General features: G+C 39.6%; 1 protein-coding gene across 1 annotated transcript in view; it reads left to right on the forward strand.

The window, feature by feature from the left end:
• The window catches only part of LOC137934213 (E3 ubiquitin-protein ligase listerin), a 50,530-nt gene that overhangs the window by 25,271 nt on the left and 4,376 nt on the right, over nucleotides 1–20,883 (forward strand). Inside the window, exons 8-13 of the mRNA XM_068778491.1 lie at nucleotides 7–662; nucleotides 909–1,380; nucleotides 1,809–2,302; nucleotides 3,707–4,451; nucleotides 4,723–5,440; nucleotides 6,341–7,377. Coding sequence (XP_068634592.1) covers nucleotides 7–662; nucleotides 909–1,380; nucleotides 1,809–2,302; nucleotides 3,707–4,451; nucleotides 4,723–5,440; nucleotides 6,341–7,377 — 4,122 coding nt within the window. The remainder of the gene's footprint in view (nucleotides 1–6; nucleotides 663–908; nucleotides 1,381–1,808; nucleotides 2,303–3,706; nucleotides 4,452–4,722; nucleotides 5,441–6,340; nucleotides 7,378–20,883) is intronic.

The following is a 20,883-nucleotide window of genomic DNA, read 5'->3' on the forward strand; positions in this document are numbered from 1 at the left end:
TTTCAGGTAATCTCATCTTCATTGTTGGCTTTGGCCACGATTGTTGACATTTTGTTGGGAATAGAGTCCACCACTGATTCGGACAATGTAACTGCAGAATCCTCCAAGCATGCATCTAAGGCTAGATTTGCTGCTATTTCATCTGCAGAAAAGATCTTTTTAAGTCACAAATATTTTCTTCAAATGTTTAAGTCTCAGATTCCTGGAATTCGTTCATCTACATATTCTGTGCTTGCTTGTTTCATCAAGCACATGCCCCATTTGTTTAATGAAGGAAACTTGAAGACTCTTTCTGCATCAATACTTGGTGCTTTCCAAGAGAAGAGTCCAACTTGTCACTCATCCATGTGGCACATGATATTGCTATTCTCAAAAAGATTTCCAGAGAGTTGGTCTCTTACCAATGTCCAGAAGAATGTATTATCACGACTGTGGCATTTTCTCAGGAATGGTTGTTATGGGTCTCAACAAATTTCATACCAAAATTTAGTTCCATTCTTAGAAACTGTACCTCCTCAAGCAGTGGCAGGAGAGCAGTTCCTTTTGAACTTCTTCCAGAACTTTTGGACTGGAAGGAAGCCCCTCTACTCGTCTGATGATCTGCCAGTTTTTTTCAAGGCACTTAAGGAATGTTTTCTTTGGGCAGTTTGTAATGCATCAAGGTATGAATTTTTCTGAGCTTTACTGAGTAATTTTCATTACCGGGTAACCGGAGAACCTTCTCTAGTTTTTTTGTTGTTTCTATCTTTATTATTTAGGAAAATGAGATGGAGCTCAAGTATATGCACATTAAATGACAAGAAAGTTTAATGTGCTTGACAATTATTATGTGCCTACAAGTTTCTTGTTGTTTGGTGTTGTCATGAAATACTCACTATTATTCTCAATGATGGTCATTTTTTTGGCAGATACATGGAAGGTATGGATGCTTTTACCAAGTTACAGGTCGCTCTGATTGACCAAATCGTCTTGAAGGTTTTGTGGCATGAGTATCTATACTTGTCATCCCCAAAAGATCATGGCACTTTTCAGTCTAGTGAGCCAGAAATATCATCACAGAGTGATGCACATGAGAAGCCTATTGAATTGAGAAACATTAAATATTCCAGAAGCTACATTCAGGAGTTGGGAACATGCATTATCGAGATTGTGTCTGACATTCATTTAAAGGAACCTAATCTGATTGGTGCCTTTTGTGGCCCGGTTCTAAAGTACTGTCTGGAAATATTTGAGTCACGGGAAGCTTCACAACATGTTGAACAGATTATGCAGTTCTTCATCCTTCTGAAGCAGCATGTTGTGGACAAGGGTGAAATGTGGCCTCTGGTTGCTTTGGCAGGACCGCTGGTGGCAAGCTCTTTTCAATTGATTAAATCTGTTGTAAGTGCTCATTACATTGTAAATGCATCATTGGTAAACCTCAGCTAAGTGAGATTGGACTATGAGCCAAGTGAGATTCAGTGGTTCCCTAATAAAGACATTAAAAACAAACAAACAAAAGCAAATTGAACCTAAGTGAGGTGGAAGCTAAATGTCTCATTACCAGTTTAATGACTAAAATGCCCATTGGGCCACACATCATTCAGCGTAATACCTACCGCATGACCAGTCTCTTACTAATATGGTGCCTACTTTTATAATGTTTGGACATTTCTACCTTTAGTTCTCAAAATTATGCATAAGCTATGAGTTGTCTATTTACATTTTTAATGTGTTCTTTAGTTATGTAGCAGTCCCTGGTATGAAAATATGTATGTGAAAGTGCATAAGCAGTAACTACATACTTACCTTTTCTTCTTTGATTACAGGACTCTCCAGATGGTATTAGACTTTTGTCTGCTATTTGTACAGTATTTGGTCCTCGCACTGTAATACCAAAGTTTGTTCTTGAAAATAAACTTCAACTCGATGCTCATTTTGCTAATGAAGATGCTGATCGACTAATGTTGGACAACTTTATGCAAATTTTCACAAATGACCTTGTTCCATGGTGTTTGGATAGAACCAATGGGTCCATTAGTTCCCGTTTAGATCTGCTACTTGCTTTGCTGGATGAGGAACTTTTCCATAAACAATGGAGTACCATAGTAACATATGCGACAAAATTAGAAGGGTATGATGGAAGTTGTCTACATCTTGATTGTGTTGCTGTGTTGGCAATGCTTATGGAAAAAGTGAGAGGGAGAACTGGAAAAAACAAGATGAGTGCAGAACTCTGGAATCATGAGTTGCTAGATAAGGCTGCGATTTCTATTATCTGCCAGCATTGTTCTTTTGACACAACACATACTCGATTTTTATGGTAAGTATTTCGTTAATATAACATGATTAGCATGTATGTGGAAAGCTGTGAGAAGGATAAGTTGACAGTTGTTTTTTCTGTTAGTAATGCTAATAAAATGTTTTTGTTTGATGAATGTAGCCCAAAGGTATACGAGTCTCTCGCTCTGTTGTTGTCAAATGTTCAACTGTAGATTTTCTTAAACAACGGTTGGGGGCAAGAATGTTATTGTGTTCGGTTGTCTAGGTTAAGATTATCTCAGGCTAGTTTAGTTTAAAATGATTTATCCTTTTGACCCAGGCTGAGTTTTTCCTTTTTTCATATTTTTATTTTTTGGAGTTATTTTGTATATTAATCTCTTTGGAAATTACTTTTACTGCTAGCTGTTTTCCTCAGTTAGTTGTTTCTGAAATGTAGACCTCCTTCACTATTGAATGAATTTTATATCATCTTGAAAAAAAAAGATATAGAAAAAAATACTACAGGAAATAGGGAAGAAAATTTGTAGGCACCCAAGGAAGTTTTGATCTCAACTTCTAATATGTCATTTTGTGCTGTTAATAATGTTCAAGCCTCTTTACTGCAAAGTAGATCCGGTGTTGATCAAACCCTGGTTGAGATTTAAAAGATAAAAAAATCAGCTATTATCTTGCTGAGGATGAAAGTGGGCTAGATCTGGTTCCTGACACCTCCAATATGTTTGGATTCCACTGGATAATGTCCTGTGTTCAGATTTGTATCACAATCAGGTTCAGACTTCTTGTGTTGAGATTTGGGTCCAAATGACCTTGCTGGACCCAGTACAGGCTCATGTGAAAATTTTCTTGTCTGCTACCATGAGCTTATATTAATTATATTACTTTTATATGGCCAGACTCATTAAGTTATGACTTCTTTCCCTCTAATATATCCAGTCTTCTTTATTAGTGGGAATTGTCCTACATAGATTAATATTAAGAAAAGTTGTTGGTTTATAAGGTTTAGCTGCAGGCCTCTTAAGCGTTTAGTCATTTTGGCTAATCATTCAGCTTGATGAATCCAGTCCTATTTTTCTGTTGGCTATTTAAAGGGTTTATATCTGGATTGACGCTCTGGTATCCATAGATCACAGAACCTCTTCAGTAAGATCAGGCAACTTCTGTAGTTTTCTCCTTGAAATCTTTCTTTGTGGCTATTTGAAGGGTTTAGATCAGGATTGACGTTCTGGTCTCTGTCATAGATCACAGAACCTCTTCAATATGATCAGCCAACTTCTGTGGTTTTCTCCTTTAAATCTTTACTTTTTTTGAAAAATATTTAAAAAAAAAAATCTTTTGAAGGCTTTAGACCTTGTAGCGTATTATTTGTAATCTCATGTTTTAAAGCAATAAATGTTGCTGTTAGGTTTTACAATCTTATTCTTTTCTTTATCTCACTACATCGCAGGGCTGTTCTTGGAGGTACACAAGAGGATGGCCAAGATTGCTTTCTCTCTGGACCTGCTTTGACCTTTGTGCTTGCAGAAATCACAAAAAAGCTTGCCCTTTTTCTTGCAGAATCATGTCTATCGTGGACTAAGCAAACAAGTTCCTTGATTCAGTGCTCTGAAACCAAAGATTTAAAGCAGTACTCTACATTTACCCTTGCACAAATTGTTGAGAATGCTTACTTTGCTCTTGAAATTCTTGATGGAAGTTTCTTTTGCTTGAAGATTTTAGATGGGAATTCAGATTTGGTTCCAAGTATCTTAGCTGCTGTTCTAATTATTGCCCAGGAAGGGAGATTTTTGTCACTAATAGAAGATACTTCAATTTTAGATCTAGTTGGCAATGATGTTCTCAAATTACAATTGAGAAAATTGGTTCATGCTTTTCTAGGTAAAATAAATAGTAAATTTTGTAAAAGCCTTAGTTCTCACAGCCTCAAGAAGTTGCAAGGCATTTTGGTTCAGGCAGTGAGATGTGCTCTATTTGATAGAGATGCCTATGGTGCATCTAAAATACCTGATTTCTGTTCCAAGTGGGCATTAGCTGTCCTTGAGCTAACGTGCCGTGACCACTTGGAGGAGCAAATTGTATTAGACCATCTCCTATCTGATGCAGAGTACTGGTCTTTGTGGGTGGTCCTGGATGTTGGAGGAAGGAGAAGATCAACTTCTCTGAAAGTTGAAAGTACACACTCAGATGTTCAAGTAAGTTTCTAGGAGTTGAATTTAGAGCTTTTATATTTCAAATTTTTTATATCATTGTCATTTGTTTATTTCTGTTTTCAGAGGCATTATTTGGCTATTAAACTCTTCACATGTTCACTTTACTACTGCACCCTGTTATTCATATTTCTTAGTTATTGTTATAAAGCTATTTAATGTTTTCGTTCTGCTGACAGGAAATTGTGGATAGATATTTCTATTTCTTTGAATCTTTTATTACTTAAAGAAATTCCTAATCTTTGCTTGGGTTCAGGAATTCAACCATCACCAGTTCACTGCTTTTGTTGACAAACTTATTTCCAGTCTCGGTGCTGAGAGAGTAATTTGTGGTTCTATTTCACATGCTTCAAGTGAAGAAGCTCAAATCTTCCCTGTTTCTCCACTAGCATCATATTCTCGTGCATGGCTTGCAGCTGAACTACTGTGCACATGGAAGTGGCAAGGTGGCAGTGCTCTAGGATCTTTGTTACCATTCTTGAGCATGCATGCAAAAAATATGAATTCTTCTTATGAGGAAAGCCTGATATGTTCAGTTATCGATATTTTACTTGAAGGCATGATCGTTCATGGGGCCTCTTTCCAACTGAAGTTCTTCAATGCATGGTCTGCCATGGATGATGAGGTGGAAAATCTTCAAGACCCCTTCCTTCGTGGCCTTGTTTCATTATTCTCAGTTCTTATGATTAAGGATAGCATCTGGGAGAAGGGGGATATTTTTTCACTTTTTTCGCGTCTTTTGCAACACTTTTTTATTGGAACAACCATACATAGAAGCCGCTTGAGGATCCTTCCTTTTGTCCTGAATGTTATAATGAGACCGTTACTGAGTAAAAGTTCCTGTGAAGATGGACCAAGTAACATTGCTGGCTTTGATTCCTCGAAGGAGGAGCAACTGCACAACACAATTTCAAATTGGCTTGATAGTGCTCTTTCTTTACCACCTTTGACTTTACCCCAAACAGAACAAGGAAGTAAGTACTGAGATTTTCTTTGTACTCTTTATGTTTTTATTGCTAGACTTTGTGTGATTCTCTTCTTGTCCTTCACTCTGTTTAAAAATGTTAATTTTACTAAACTAACAAAAGAAAAAGATGTTGGGTATTCCTGTCATTGTACTGTCCAAGGGTGGTTCGATTGTTGTACTCATTACAGGATCTTGTAAGGGTTTGATGGGTATATTTATGATGCTAAGGGACTATGGTCATGTTACAGTCTGTAACTTCAGGGTAGTCTTAAGTGAGGGGTCATTATGTCCTTACATGTAGCTTACTCAGTATTAGGGAATTGGGAGGGGGTTTGATGTCTGAACTGCTCCTCTTCCTTGGTTGACGCAAACCCTCCTGCTGCTTCTTCTCTTCTACGTGATTCAAGTTCTTCTCTTTCCTTAATTTTTCTTCAATTCTACAGTTGGAATAGGGAATGTTTATTAGAAGATAGTAATGTACCAAATAGCCTACATGTATGGCACGAGCTTAGTTGGCTGAGACCTGCCATTGGGAAGCTTTACTATGGATGCTCTGTTCCTCACGAATATATCCTGCCTGTCCTGCTGACTTCTTCCTGATTTCCTGATGGGCCGGTGAAAGTTCAAATTTCACAAGTGATCCTATGTCCTCAACACTAGTCAGAATTTTATATTGTAAATTAAATTATTTTAAAAAATGAAAAATAATGATATATGCAAGATGGGTGTGGACTGCTGGTGCTCCTTTTTTTTGTGTGGCTGATTGTTCATATAAAGAACGTTTTATGTTATTGGTTGTTAGCATTGTTTGATTAATGCTATTTATTTTTCCTTTGTGTTGAAACAGTACTATTATATCTTTTAATTTATGTTTCTTACAAGTTTTCTTTTGTCTATTTTATTTCAGAAACTGGGGAGTGGATTCAGTTGGTTATATCCTGTTTTCCACTAAATCCAACAGGTGGTTTGGCTACTTTAGAATTGGCATTTTCAAGAGATATTAGACAATCAGAGAAGAAGTTACTGCTTGATTTATTTCGAAAAAATAGTTGTCCCACTAAGGCTTCAGCTGACTCATCCAATATGGAGAAGCCACTTTCAGAATCAGGAAAAATGATTCTAGCGAACCTGATGGCAGTTTCCCTAGCGTATTGCTGGCAGAATTTTTGTGAGGAGGATTTGGAATTTTTGTTAGGCAATATACGTTCTTGGATTCAAGCTGCTGTTGTCCCCATAGAAGAAGTAGCGGAGATGATTGCTGAATCCATCACAAAGTCTTCTACTTCCGTTAATCTTGAAGTTTCTGAAAAAGAAACTGAGGAAGCAGTTAAATGTTTAGATCATTCCCTCATGGATTTTTCTAGGATTCCCCTTTTCATATTGTCTCTGATATGTGGGATCACAGAATTTCGACAAGCACAGGGTTCTGAGATCTCTCATTGGTTCAAAACAGAAAAACAAGCCCATGTTAAAGACCAGATTCTTGAAGATGTTCTTCGCTTATTCTTTGCAACAGGCATTTCCGAGGCAATAGCAAGTGCATATGGTAGAGATGGTTCATCTATTATAGCCTCAGCCCGACTTAAAGATTCTCATTTTTGGGATTTAGTTGCTTTTAACGTGATTAATTCCCCAGACCATGTTAGGAGAACTGCAATGGAATCTGTTGAACTTTGGGGTCTCAGCAAAGGGGCTATTAGTGCCTTGTACGCAATTCTTTTCTCCTCCAAACCAATTGCATCCTTGCAAGTTGCTGCTTATATTATTCTTTCTACGGGGCCAATAGACCATATTGCTGTCAGAAAAGAAGATACCAGGGATGATAGATTTGATCAATCTATGTTGTCTTCAGAGGAACCATTCAGGTTTAGAGATGAGATTTCCTACTTGATTGAGAAAGCACCATCTGAGCTTTATGCAGTGGATTTAGCAGAGCAGACTCGGGTAAATAATGTGTCCTTTTCTTTTTGCTTACTCCTAGATACATGTGTTCTTACAAGTCAATTTTAATTTTCTTGCATTAAATCTTCAACCTGTTTTACTGAGTAACCCATACCTATTGTTCAAGAATGATTAGGAACGAAATCTTGTTTTGCCTCTTTTATTTTTCACAAGATTTTTGAAAATCCATAACTGGATTCAATATTGACCCTTCTGTTCTAAATTCTATGGCTAGTTATCTGGGATGTAAAATTGCATCTCCTCCTTGTACATATTTGGGTCTTCCACTATCATCTGCTCTACCTTCCAAAAGTGCTTGGCACCCTGTCATTGAAATTTTGGAAGGCCGTCTGGCTTCCTGGAGAGGAAGATTTTTGTCCAAAGCAGGTAAGCTTGTCCTTATCAAATCTTGCCTCCACGGTATTCCTTCTTATTTCCTCTCCTTGTACCGTTGTCCTGCCTCCGTTTGAAAAAGAATAGAATTCCTAAAAAGGAGATCTCTGTGGGGGTGGGCCAAACGGTGAAAGGAAGTACAGCCTCATGAAATGGGCTGAGGTATGTAAACCAATAACCATGGGAGGCCTTGAGATCCGGGATACAGCTACAACTAACTCTGCCTTGTTACTTAAATGGATCCGGAAATTTAACATGCATCGTGATTTGATCTGGTGAACTATTGTTTCTGCTAAAGCAAACAAAATTACTGGTTGGTGGACCGAAGGTTGAAGATATAATAAGCTATTTCCCGTGTGGAAAGAGATTGTAAAAATGTTACCTGAATTCAAAAAAGCAGTCAAATGTTACACAGGAACGGGAGGTCTGACAAAATTTTGGTCAGGTTGGTGGGTGGGGCCGAGCTACATCAATATCAGCCATAGCCAAATTTTTTCCTTGGCAAGAAATAAGGATGTGACCATATCTGACCAAAGGACAAATTCCGGTGAATGGAATTTAAATCTCCGGAGAGCGCTGTTAGATGCTGAAGCACTTGAAGCTTCCAACCTCATCACCTGTCTATCCTCGGTACGGCTAAAAAATGTACCCGATTCACTCATCTGGACTCCATGCAAACAAGGTACCTTTTCTACTATCTCAGCTTACAACTTCTTGTTTTTCCCCTACCCCCCAAACCTCCCAACCCGCATCCATTGCGTGGTCCTTACTTGCGCCTCCTCGAGCAAAGTTCTTTATCTAGAGCGCATGTTGAAACAAAATCCTCACATCCGATTCCTTAATCCATCGAGGAACCCTTGCCAAACCTCTCCCGAAACTGCCACCCACATCTTGTTACACTGCAACTATTGCCATACTGTCTGGACCGGCCTCTTCAACAAAATCGGTCTGCAATATTGCCCTTCTCAGAATCTCTCATCCACAATCCTCGTTGTTACTAGTGCTCATCTCCCAAAGCTCGGAAAATTACTGATCTCTTGCTGCATTGGTCATATCATTTGGGCCTTATGGAAAGAAAGAAATAACCGAAAATTCAATCTAAAATCTCTTCCTCGTAACATTTTGATTGAAAAAATTATGTGCCAAGTTTCCATGTGGATACTCACGCGTAAAGAATTTCAAAAGTTAAACTCCAACTTTCGAGGAAACTGGCGGTTGGTAGCTGAAATGTCATAACCATCCCGCCCCTCGGCTATGGAAACTTGGTCCCCTCCGATGGGACACTTCAAATTAAATTTTGACGGAAACGCATTTGATTGCCCAGGCCCTGCTAGGTGTGGGGGAGTTATCCATGACGAAAATGGAAATCTTTTTTTCTCTTTCGCTGGGCCAATTGGACTGTTTGACTCAACCACCGTTGAGCTTTGTGGACTATTCAATGGACTAAAACTTTTCAAGCAACGTCTGGTGGGCCCTCTCTGCATCGAAGGCGACTCAAAAATCATTATCAACTAGTGTGAGAAGTCCTCTAAACCTCCTTGGCGGCACTGGGATCTGTTTTTTGATATTTGTAATTTAATTTCTCAATTGCAATGTAATTGGAAATACATTCCTAGATCAGCTAATCATCTAGCGGATACTTAGGCTAAATTAGGTGTTTCACTCCAACACCTTGTTGTGGAGGAAGGTCCTTTTAAGCCAGGTATTGTACTCATCACTCTTTTAATGACGTTTACACTTTTTACTCAAAAAAAAAAAATGCCCTGCCCCTTTTGAAGAGAAAATTAAAGAAATAAGATAAGAGAAAACAAGGAAGGGTTGATTCAAAAGCAAATTGCCAAAAATACCCTTAACACTTACAACTTTAACACTCCCCCTCGAGTTGAAGTTATCTCGAAGCCCCAACTTGTTACAAAAATTCCCATAACCAGATTAACCTATTGTCTTGACATAGGGAGTGACCAGGACTCCACTCATTACAACATCTTTGATAAAGTGAGAATCTACTTGTAATGAAGATGGTGGCTTGATTGTTATAGTACATCGTTATAGCTTTTTTAGCAGGACAACCCAATTCTTATAACATAGATTTGACCCACAGGAGTTCACTGGCTGCATGAGCCATTGCCTTATACTCATCATTTGTACTTGAATGAGCAACTACATTCTGCTTCCTGTCCTTTCGGTTCACTAAGTTACCTCCAATATACATTTAAATATCTAAAAGTTGATTTTCTATCCAACTTGGACCTAACGTAATCAATGTTGAATATCCTATAATTTGTAGACAACTATGTAGCTAATACAATAGTCATTTTTCCCAGTGCACATTTCAAGTATCTCAATATTCGCAAGACAACTTCTAAATGACTTTTTCTTTTGGTGTTTCATAAACTTGGCTGACCATGCTCACCACAAAGGCTATAACAAGCCTAGTCGCTTTAACATAAATGACCTTGGGTAGTATCGGAATATTTTCAGGAACTGACACACCATTTGGAATATCCTCCACAGGAATTGGAGCAACAACATAACACCCATTGGAACAACATCAGATTCAACTAACTGTGAAAAAAAATGTAACATTTTCAAAACAGGTTATGTCCATTGAGACATATCCCAACCTGACTATAATTAATTGACAAAACACAATTTCAATGCTTTAGGAGACAATTGATCAGTAACATTTATACCCCTTTTGAGAATGTGGGTAGCCAAGAAAAACACAATTAATTGCTTTAGGAGACAATTTATCAGTTGAAGGACCAAGAATATGAATATAACAAATAAACCCAAATACATGTAGGCAGAGATGAAATAATTCACTATTGGGCTTGAGTACTTCAAATGGTATTTGTCCACCAAGTACAGAATAAGGAATCTAATTAATCAAGAAACACTGTGAGAATTGCATTGCCCTAGTACTGTTTAGGGACCTTCATTTGGATCATCATAGTGTGTGCAACCTCAAATGGTGATTCTTTCTTTCAACAATTCTGTTCTGCCGAGGTCTATTCATGTATGAAGATTGGTGAAGAATCCCATGAGCTGTACAAAAAGAAGCAAACTTATTGTTCATGAATTCAAGCCTATTATCAATATGCAAGACATGAATTGGAGTACCAAATCGATTCTTTATTTCATTGTAAAAGTTGAGGAATACATAAAAAAACTTTTGACTTGTCTCGAAGTAGATATACCCACATAAGCCTACTATAATCATCAACAAAGAAACAAACTACTGACAACTGAAAAGACTAGGAACCTGATATGGACCCCATAAATTTGAATAAACTAACTCAAATAAACTCTGATTACATTGTGGATGAGAAAAAAATTGGCTCTATGGTCTTTCCCCAACTGACATGAATCACATTGAAAAGACAAAGTGGAATGCAACTCTGGAGACAACTGTGTCAGCTTCTCTATAGATGGATTTTGTAGCCTCAAGTACCATTGGAAGGAGGAGTCAGTTGTTTGGAGTGCTGACGGTGATGAATTTACAAAACCTTCCAAGTTGTAAAGGCGTCCACTCTCATGCCTTGAATCAATTGTCTTCTTTATTTGAATGCCGTAGAAAACTCAATTAAGGAAAAAGGTTAAATAGCACTGTGAGGACTTTGTAAGTTGGCTCACTAACAATAAAATAACTGGGAAATTAGGAACAAATAAAACAGATCTAGGGATAAGGAGGGATAAGGAGGAGGTCGGCTTAATTATCCCAACACCGTCTGCAGAGGAGAGAACGATCTGCTGATGTTACATTCTTAAATTGTGAGGACTGATTAAGAGAGGAAAAAACTGAAGACGTACCTGACATGTGCATAGATGCATCGGGTGAATGACTCTAGGAGAAACTTGACCTAAACTAGCCATAGTAGCTAAGACAGTAGGAACATTCTGGCTCATCGATGATGAGGTAGTTGTCAACTGGACCATGCATTGAGCTAGCTGCTGAAGCTCGTCAGGTGCACCAGGAAGAATGCCAAATAGTACCAATAGTCGAGGCCTTCCTATCTTCTGTAACACTTGAATTAGCCCAGGCAAGCTTACCATACTTATACCACTTCCTTTCACTATTACCATCATCACGATCTCTGTTACAGCTAGAGACATCTCTGCCTCGACCATGACGATCTCATCCATGCTTATTGGAGGTTTCTGAGCGATATTTTACTTGCTGAAAAAGAAGCACAATTGCCTTTGTACCCTTTTCAGATGGAACCACTACCACTTCAACCTGACTAACTTGATTAAAATACCTTGGTGAGGGATGGTACATCAATTGCTGCAAGAATCTGAGGTCGAACTACTTCATAGTCTGAGCTAAAATCATCTAGAAATTTAGCAACATACAACTCATGTGTCTACTTTTGAAGATCAATTTCATTTGTTGTAATTGGGTGATAAATTTCAATCTCTTGTAGAATCTCTTGCAGTTCATTGAAGTAGTCCACTACAAGTCTATCTCTCCTCTTCAAGGCAAACAATTGAGTGTAGAATGGAATTCTTGACAAATTACTCTCTTGAGCTTATAAGGACTTGAGGACGGTCCAAATTTGTCTGGAAGTCTCACAATTTGTTAGCAAGTCGCTCATAGGTACTCCCCTTCCTAGTCTCGGAAAAGTGATGATCTCCGCTTGTGCTAGTTTTATCCCATGGGGGCTTTGGAATGAACGCAATTGAAGGCGTTTCGATGCAAAAAGTGAATCAGCGGTAAGAATCACGGACCAAGTGGCGGGCCATATCTCCTCTTGGCTCCTGACTAAGAAGTCCTTCTCCTCCTTTGTGGGTACCATTGTCCGTGAAAACTGGAGAAACTTGGCAATGATGCACATTGGGACAAAGGTCCAAGTCATGCAAGAATAAACCCCTCCTAAACCCGGTTACCTTAAGTTAAACTTTGATGGCTCTTCTCTTGGTAATCCTAGGATTGCTGGCTTCGGAGGTGTTATTTCGGATCCTTCCGGTAATCAGCATTTCTCGTATGCCGGCCTTTTAGGCATCTCCGATTCTACGTCAGCTGAGCTACAAGGCCTCCTCAATGGGTTCCGTGTTTTCAAAGACAAGTGCAACGGTCCCCTTCACATTGAAGGGGACTCGAAGGTGGTCATTGGTTGGTGTGACTGTGCATCCCCTCCCCCGTGGCGCCATTGGGACATCTTTTGGGAGATTCTAGAAATTGCCTCCTATTTTCTTTTATTTGGTCTCACATTCCGATATCCGCAAATTTAGCAGCAAATGTGCTTGCCAAGCAGGGAGCAACCCTACAATCACTTGTTATTAGGGACCTGCTCCCTCCTCCTTTGTATTTTTTCTCTTGTTAATATAAATACATCTTTATCAAAAAAAAAAAAGTCTCACAATTTATGACTTGCTTTTTAAATTTTATATCCATACTATTGAGCAGCTAGGTCATAACTTGATTGTCCTCTATTTCCCAATCGCCTGTAAGTGGTTGTAGAGGATCATTCTTTATATATTTAGCTCTCCTCTTGGCTTTCAAGTAAATTTTTATGGATCTGGCCCAATTCAAATAATTTGCGAGTATCACTCAGTTTATCTATAGTAATACCAATTATATCTTTCCCTCATATACTCCTTTCATTGAGTAGACAATTTGTCCCAAATTAGACTTGATTACTACTTAGGGCACATCAAATAATACATAGAATGTTGTTCAACAATAAAATTCAATTAAGAATCAATCAAAAATATATCCAACAACCTGCGCATATAGTGTGGGCCCCTCACAGGATGTAAACTTAGGGCATCCAAAAACACAACTGATATGATTACATTGTTATTGTATTGTAATCAAAGTGAATCAGTAGTAGAAGTCAATGAAGGCTGATGTCAGTCCTGATGATGATGATACAAACACACTCTATAGGTCTAGAAGGCCTGCGTAGGCATAGTATTGGGATAGAGAACCCAAAAAACTGTCTAGGAGCACATAAAACTTATAAAACTATCCCTAGGGTTATGGCACAAGTAAAAGGAAACATGCTTAACCTTTACCTTTAATCAGCATCAATTTCCTGAAGTCCTTCTGGAGAATTTTCCAAGTTGAGAACGAGAATATTTTTACTAAAACCCCTTAACAATCAGATCGATTACTCTGATACGATGATAAAAATAAGTGAAATTGAGATAATAGAGGAAAATGAGAAAAGAAAATTTTGAAGTGCTGCAGTGTGTGGCACTTTTCTCAAAGGTCAAAATTTGACCTACCTTTTTATTGAATAGATCACTTAAGTGTAAACTTAGTACAGTGACATAAATACCCCTCTAGACTCAATTACTTATATATCTCCTAGTATATACATCATATAAACTTGAAAATTGGATCCGATGTACACCATAATAGACAAATACTCTCCTAATTGTAGAGGGGAAAACACCAAGTCTATAAAATATCCAAAATACCCTTGACACTAACATGCTTAGCATCATTGTTTTTATCATAAGTATTATTAATCAATTTATGAAACAATCAATTGAAGTTCACTTGGATGCAATCGACAAAGTTTCAAAGTTATTGAAAGGAGCACTAGGAAAGGAATTATGGTAGAGACCAAATGGAAATTTTGACATTAAACGGCTTGTAGATGCGGATTTTGTAGGTTCTAAGTTCAACCCATAGGACAACTATTGGGTATTGCACCTTGTTGGTGGTAATCTAGCAACATGGAAAAGTAAAAACAAAAAATAGTGGTTTGATCTAGTGCTAAAGCTAAGTATAGTGTTGTGACTCATATTGCCGTGAGTTATTATGGGAGAAGTCTCTATGGTTGAGTTTGGGTTTATTTTTTTGATGAAATGTGATTTTATTAAGAGAGCAAAAAAAGAGGAGCTAACTCCTGACAACAAGAGATTTTTTTTTTTTTGAAAAGGAGATGTGTATATATAAACAAGAGAATTGCATAAATTATAAAGAGGAGAGCATGTCCCTGACAACCATGGATTGTAGGGTAGCTCCGTTTTTAGTAAGCGCATCGGCTGCCGAATTTGTAGATCTCGGAATGTGAGACCAAATACAAGATAATAAAGAACAACTTTCAATAATCTCCCAAAAAATGTCCCAATGACGCCACGGGGGAGGGGATGCACGCTCGCACCAACCAATGACCACCTTCGAATCCCCTTCGATATGGAGAGGGCCGGAGCACTTATCTCGAAAAACTCGAAGCCCATTGAGGAGGCCGTGAAGCATTGCCGAGGTAGAGTCTGAGATACCTAGAGGGCCGGCATATGAATAAAGTTGGTTACCTAGGTGATCCGTGATAACCCCGCCGAACCCTGAGAGTCCAAGGTTACCAAAAGAGGGGTCCATTCCTGCATAATCCGGGCATTTGTCTTCAAGTGCAGCCTAGCCAAATTAAACCAGTTATCACGGACAATAGTTCCCACAAATGAGGAGAAAGACTTCTTTGTCAGGAGCCAAGAGGAAATATGCCCAACCACTCGATCCGCCACCCAATCTGCAAATTTGATTTTTCCTTCAAACCTTCTGCGATTGCGCTCATTCCATAAACCTCACGGTATAAAGCTAGCACAAGCCGATAGCATCACCTTGCTGAGACCAGGAAGGGACATACCAAGTAGAAATTTACTGAATGACATCAAATCGGCCGCCATACAAAATTGAATCTCCACCCTGCTGAGATTGCAAGGAGGTTCCTTGCTTGGCTAAAGCATCAGTCACATAATTTGCTGATCTCGGAATGAGAGACCAAAAACAATAAAAAAATATTGACAATATCCAAAATTTCAAAAAAGGCATCCCAGTGGCGCCACGGAGATGAAGAGGCATTCTCTCACCAGTCGATCACCACCTTAGAGTTTGGGTTTATTCTTTAAAATCTTCTGGTCATGGGGTGTGATAATTAGGTTGTGATTTTTGTTATCAACAATCCAGTTTTCATGAATGGATTAAACACGTCGAGGCTAACTATCACTTTATTCAAAATGCAATGGTGAGAGCTAAGGTTGCTACTTCATGTCAAAACTACAAATCTTCTCGGAGGTTTATTAATGAAGGCCTTGAGTAGGAAGGAATACATGTCTTTTTGAGACAAATTGGGTTATATGATATGTATTCTCCAGTTTGTGTTGTGTTGAGAGTTGTAACTTAGGGGTATTTTGGTTCAGCGGGATTGTATGCGGCTATTTTAGGGGATCCCGAGGAATCAGAAAAGAATACCCCTCATCCCATTTGCTCTTCAATGTGGTGGCAAAATACCTCTCGTCCCTAATTTACTCGGCCCAGGATTTGGGATGGCTTCTCTCCACGACGGATTGCACGGTCTTCGATATTCCAATCCTCCAGTTTGTGGATGACATCATTTATTTTGGTGTTGGTACCATGTATCAGATTAAAAAGTTGCATGAAGTTTTGGGCTTATTTGAGTTGGCCTTTGGGCAACATATCAATTGGAAGAAAACCACCCTTCTTGGTTATCACATGCACGCCTCTGTGCTTCGTGATATGGTAGATTACGTGGTGTGCGTTAGAGAACATGCTAGCAACATATTTGGCTCTCCGCCTTTTTGACTCTCAGCCTTCAGCACCATTATAGTCCCCCCTTATTGAGAAGTTCGAGAAGATATTAGCCACTTGGAGGGGCAAAGAACCCAAGATGGTGACGAATGAACATGATAAGCTGCCATACCTAAGTCAAAACTGGTTGAACTATGAACTGGGGATGGAAGCATGAGGTACAAATGCTAAGGTCAAGGCAACAGAGATCTAGGTCATGCATTGAGCAATCTACTGTTGCTAATGTATCAATTGTTGCATATCATCTGGAGCACCCGGTGTAACCAACATAGAAGAATCTAAACTCCCACTTCCACTATCAAGAGTTGTAGAATTAGCCCATGCAGGCTTCCCAAATTTAACCCAACACCTGTTAGAATAATGATTAATTTTGCGATAATGAAAACACTTCCTTTCTGACTTACAATCACCACGTCCTCTACCTCCGCCTTGGCCCTCTCGACCTCAGTCTCTACCTCTACCTCCGGAAGAATTTGTAGGGGTTGATGTAGTGTTGCACGCATTAAGAGCAGTGGCTTCCATTATCTTACTTCCTTTACCTGTTCCAAGTACAATAGTCTTTTCAACCTTCATAATCCGATTAAAAGTGTTAGAGAGAGTAGGGATTTCATCTGAAGCTAACATCTAGGCTTTAATAACATCAAATTCAGCACCTAAACTATTGATTTTCAGGACGCCATGGATTTAGCTCATGGAGAAAAAGAGAAGACTCATAGGGAGAAAACAGGAGGACGAAGAGGTTTTGGACTTGTTGTCCTAACCCTTCCCTTGAAGCTTAATTTATAGATTAATCAAACTACAGTATTACAATAATACCCTTGGAACTTTAGCCTAATTACATTAATGCCATCTCTATGAGATGACTCTTTATTTACCATCATACCTTCATTGTATGGGCCTATGGGCCTCTCCTTGGTCTATGAGCCTTGAGCCATCTTCCACATCTCTTGGATGTGTGGGCCTTCCTTGGTCTTATTGGCTTGGATCCATCTTCCATCACACTTGGATATGTGGGCCTTCCTTGGTCGTGTGGGCTTGGGCCCATCTTCCAACACCCCCTCAAGTTGGGGGTAAGAGAACATCATGAACTCCCAGCTTGTTGCAAATGGTGTATAGGATTTTCTCGTATAAAATGGCAGTCCTCCATATCTTCCAACACTCCCCCTTACGCTGGTGGTCTCTTCCATGAGGCCCAATTGGCATAAGATAAGTGAGATTAAAATTACTCCAAACCGTATGACATCACTCCATACTCCAGTCATAACTCATGCTGGATGTAGGACACACTCTGATCTTCTGTAAGTATTGGGTCTATACGCAATGCTCAGAAATGTAATAAAACTCCTCCATCACCGTGTCCCTCAACAGGACACTGACTCTCAAATGGTAGGAGTAATAAATATTAATTAAGGGGGGTAACGGGTAATTACCCGGAAGATGATATTCTGGGGCCACTATATGCTTTCTTCTTCATCAGAATAGCCAATGCTGACAACAATCAAGCAGCTGAGAAGTCCTTCAATAATAATGTCTAAGCCAAAGAGACACAATAGCAACAACTTAAATGGGCATGGGACCAATAACTCATACCAAATAATAAAAATCTTTGTAAAAGGACCCATGAAATAATCCGATGCGAGTATATGTACCAAATAATATGGTGACCAAGGAATATGCTGCCAATACTTCAAAATAATAATCCAGCCGAAGACAGAGGACTGAGACGAGCTGACTCAAATATCTGACCAATATTGCCGAGTCACGGGAGGAATCGGCATATAACTTGGGACCCGGAATAGGACCCCGTATAACTGAGGCAGAAACAAGTGGGCCGAGTCAGGTTAACCCAGACCCGAGTTGACCTGGACCGGGTTGAGCCGAGTTAACTCGGCAGAACATAGGCTGAGCTTGGGTCGGCAGCATCGTTGAGTTAACTCTGCCCGGTCCGGGATGCAATCAGGCTCTCGATTAAATCAAGTTTCCTAACTTAGGGAACTTGATATTCGGCTGTCTTCGTCTTCCTCCCGCAGTGCCGAACTGAGCGGAATTGCAGAAAAAACTTGGCAGAACGGAATCTCGCAGAGTTGTCTTCTCCGACAATGGCAACGGAAACAACTGGCTGATTCGTCGGGGACGCTTATTCTCCCGAGCAAGCAGCAGTTACTCGAGATTAATCAGCAACCAAGGATAGCGACGAACAGCAGAGATACAAGAACTCTCTTCCTGGCAGAAACAGTATTCTCAGCTTCCTTCCTGTTTCTGCGGTGAAAAAAAATTAAACCAGTGAAGGAGACAACCAGAGGAATTTCCGAAACCAGCAGCGGGTTGTGATCAGCAACTTCCGGAAATAGAAGATCCGGCAGATTAACTCGGCCGAACCAGAAATAGATGGGTCTTTATCCTCCAGAAAATGGCAACTTTCCAGGCTGGTGATTGCCGAGCAGTAAAGGAAACTTTCCAAAAATAGATTATACGATAGGAAAAATCTTTCCTGAATGATCACAGAGACAGTAGCAATGCGGAACTGAACTGGAAATTTTTCAATACGGGAACGGAAATTGACTGGAAGCTTGCCTGGATAGCAGCGTGATAGAACTAGACTTTTTCCAGCAATATTCTTCGAGTAGATCAGCTTCTTTATATGATTTTCATTCTCCTCTTCTCTGTAGCAAACGTCGAAGAGGTGGTAGAGTAGCAACGGCATGCTTTGGATTACTCAAACGACAAGAAAGCAAGTCCAACCATCCATGCCTTCACTTCGGGGATTGTAAAAAAAATGCAGATTAGCAGTAGTTAACCAATAAAGCAATTAGCGCAGTCCAGCAGAGAGATCAGTAGACAGCAGAAAAGAGACCAAAGGAGTTTCTGAAAAAAATAGCAATAACTTTCGGGATGTAATGCAGTCAATCCAGCAATTTGCCAAGATAGCTTCAGCTTTCTAGCGTAGAGCTTTCCAAGATAAGGAACAACGCTGTTGGATCCTTGATTCTAATAAATCAGTAACTTTCCAATAATAACGATGCTAGCAGAATGCCAGATCGTCCAGAGAGCAATCAGCGAGGTCCAGCAGAATACCACCCAATAGGCTGATTAGCATGCTACGAGATTGCAATCAGCAACTTCCAGAAATAAATCATAGCAGCAGAAACTGGATCCTTAGCAGAGGCTGCATCCTGCAGTCGATGCCAATGAAGTTGATACGACTTGCTGTATTGTGAGACAATCTAGTGCTTAATTGAAGACGAAGTTGTTGCTGCTAACGAAAGATACCGAACAGAAACAACAGCAATCCGAACAGAGCTTGGACGTTCAAAACAACAGCAATCCGAACAGAAATCTTGCTGTTAACAATGCTGAAGCAGAACAGAGATACCTAAACAGAGATCACGATCTTCTGATAAAAATAGCAACGTCCCAAACAATGTATAATCTCCGAGGTGGCTAATGACCAATGGCTTCCTGATTGATCTTAGAGACAGATACGTCTGAGCTTGCCACCTTGGTGATTGCCATTCACACCTTTGCAGCAGCAAGGAAAGATTTCATCAACGACGAGAGCAATTCGTCTAGGCTTCTGCTTCCCTGCTGAGATGAAGCCCAAGGTACCACGAGAGCAAAATAATTCCAAGGTATAATCAATGGTGATCAATCTACTATCAGCAGGGACGATGATCTTGTGCTATTGCTATGCTGGTCTTCGGACTGCAGAATTCTTGATCACTGGGAATCACTCAACGTAGGATCCCAGAGAGAGAAAAAAATCTTATTATGCTCCACTCGCCGTGCTCAAAATTCAGACTACAACGTCTCATTGGTTTGTTATGAGCAGTAAACCTTTCTGAAACACGGCAACAAGGTTTCTGAGAGACAACCGGAGTCTCAGAAATTGAGAGCAGCAGCAATAAACAAATTTTGGAAGCACCTTGGAGAGTCCTTGAAGCCATACCAGAGAGCCTTTCCAGCAACGCCAGAGACAAATATGCAACTCAAGCAAGAAGGAAAAAGACTAACAAAATAAAAAAACGAATTCCAGCAACTATAAAAAATGAATCAATATGAGAACAAAAAAATAATGGGTTTCTGGAATCCTGAAAACAATGCTCTGATACCATGTTGATTTTCAGGACTCCATCGATTTAGCTCATGGAGAAAAATAAAAGACTCATTGGGAGAAAACATGAGGATGAAGAGGTTATGGGCTTGTTGTCCTAACCCTTCCCCTGAAGCTCAAATAATAGATTAATCAAACTACAGTATTAAAAAAATACCCCTGGAACTTTAACCTAATTATATTAATGCCATCTCTATGAGATGACTCTTTATTTACCATCTTGCCATCACTGTATGGGCTTATGGGCCTTCTCCTTGGTCTATGAGCCTTGAGCCCATCTTCCACATCTCTTGGATGTGTGGGCCTTCCTTGGTCTTATGGGTTTGGGCCCATCTTCCAACACACTTGGATATGTGGGTTTTCCTTGGTCGTGTGGGTTTGGGCCCATCTTCCAACACACTCGGATATGTGGGCCTTCCTTGGTCGTGTGGGCTTGGACCCC

Source organism: Aristolochia californica, unplaced genomic scaffold, assembly GCF_029961685.1.
Source record: "Aristolochia californica isolate CCGP_79_NKW_82.1479 unplaced genomic scaffold, dmAriCali1.0.hap1 SCAF_10, whole genome shotgun sequence".
NCBI classification, from domain to species: Eukaryota; Viridiplantae; Streptophyta; class Magnoliopsida; order Piperales; family Aristolochiaceae; genus Aristolochia; species Aristolochia californica.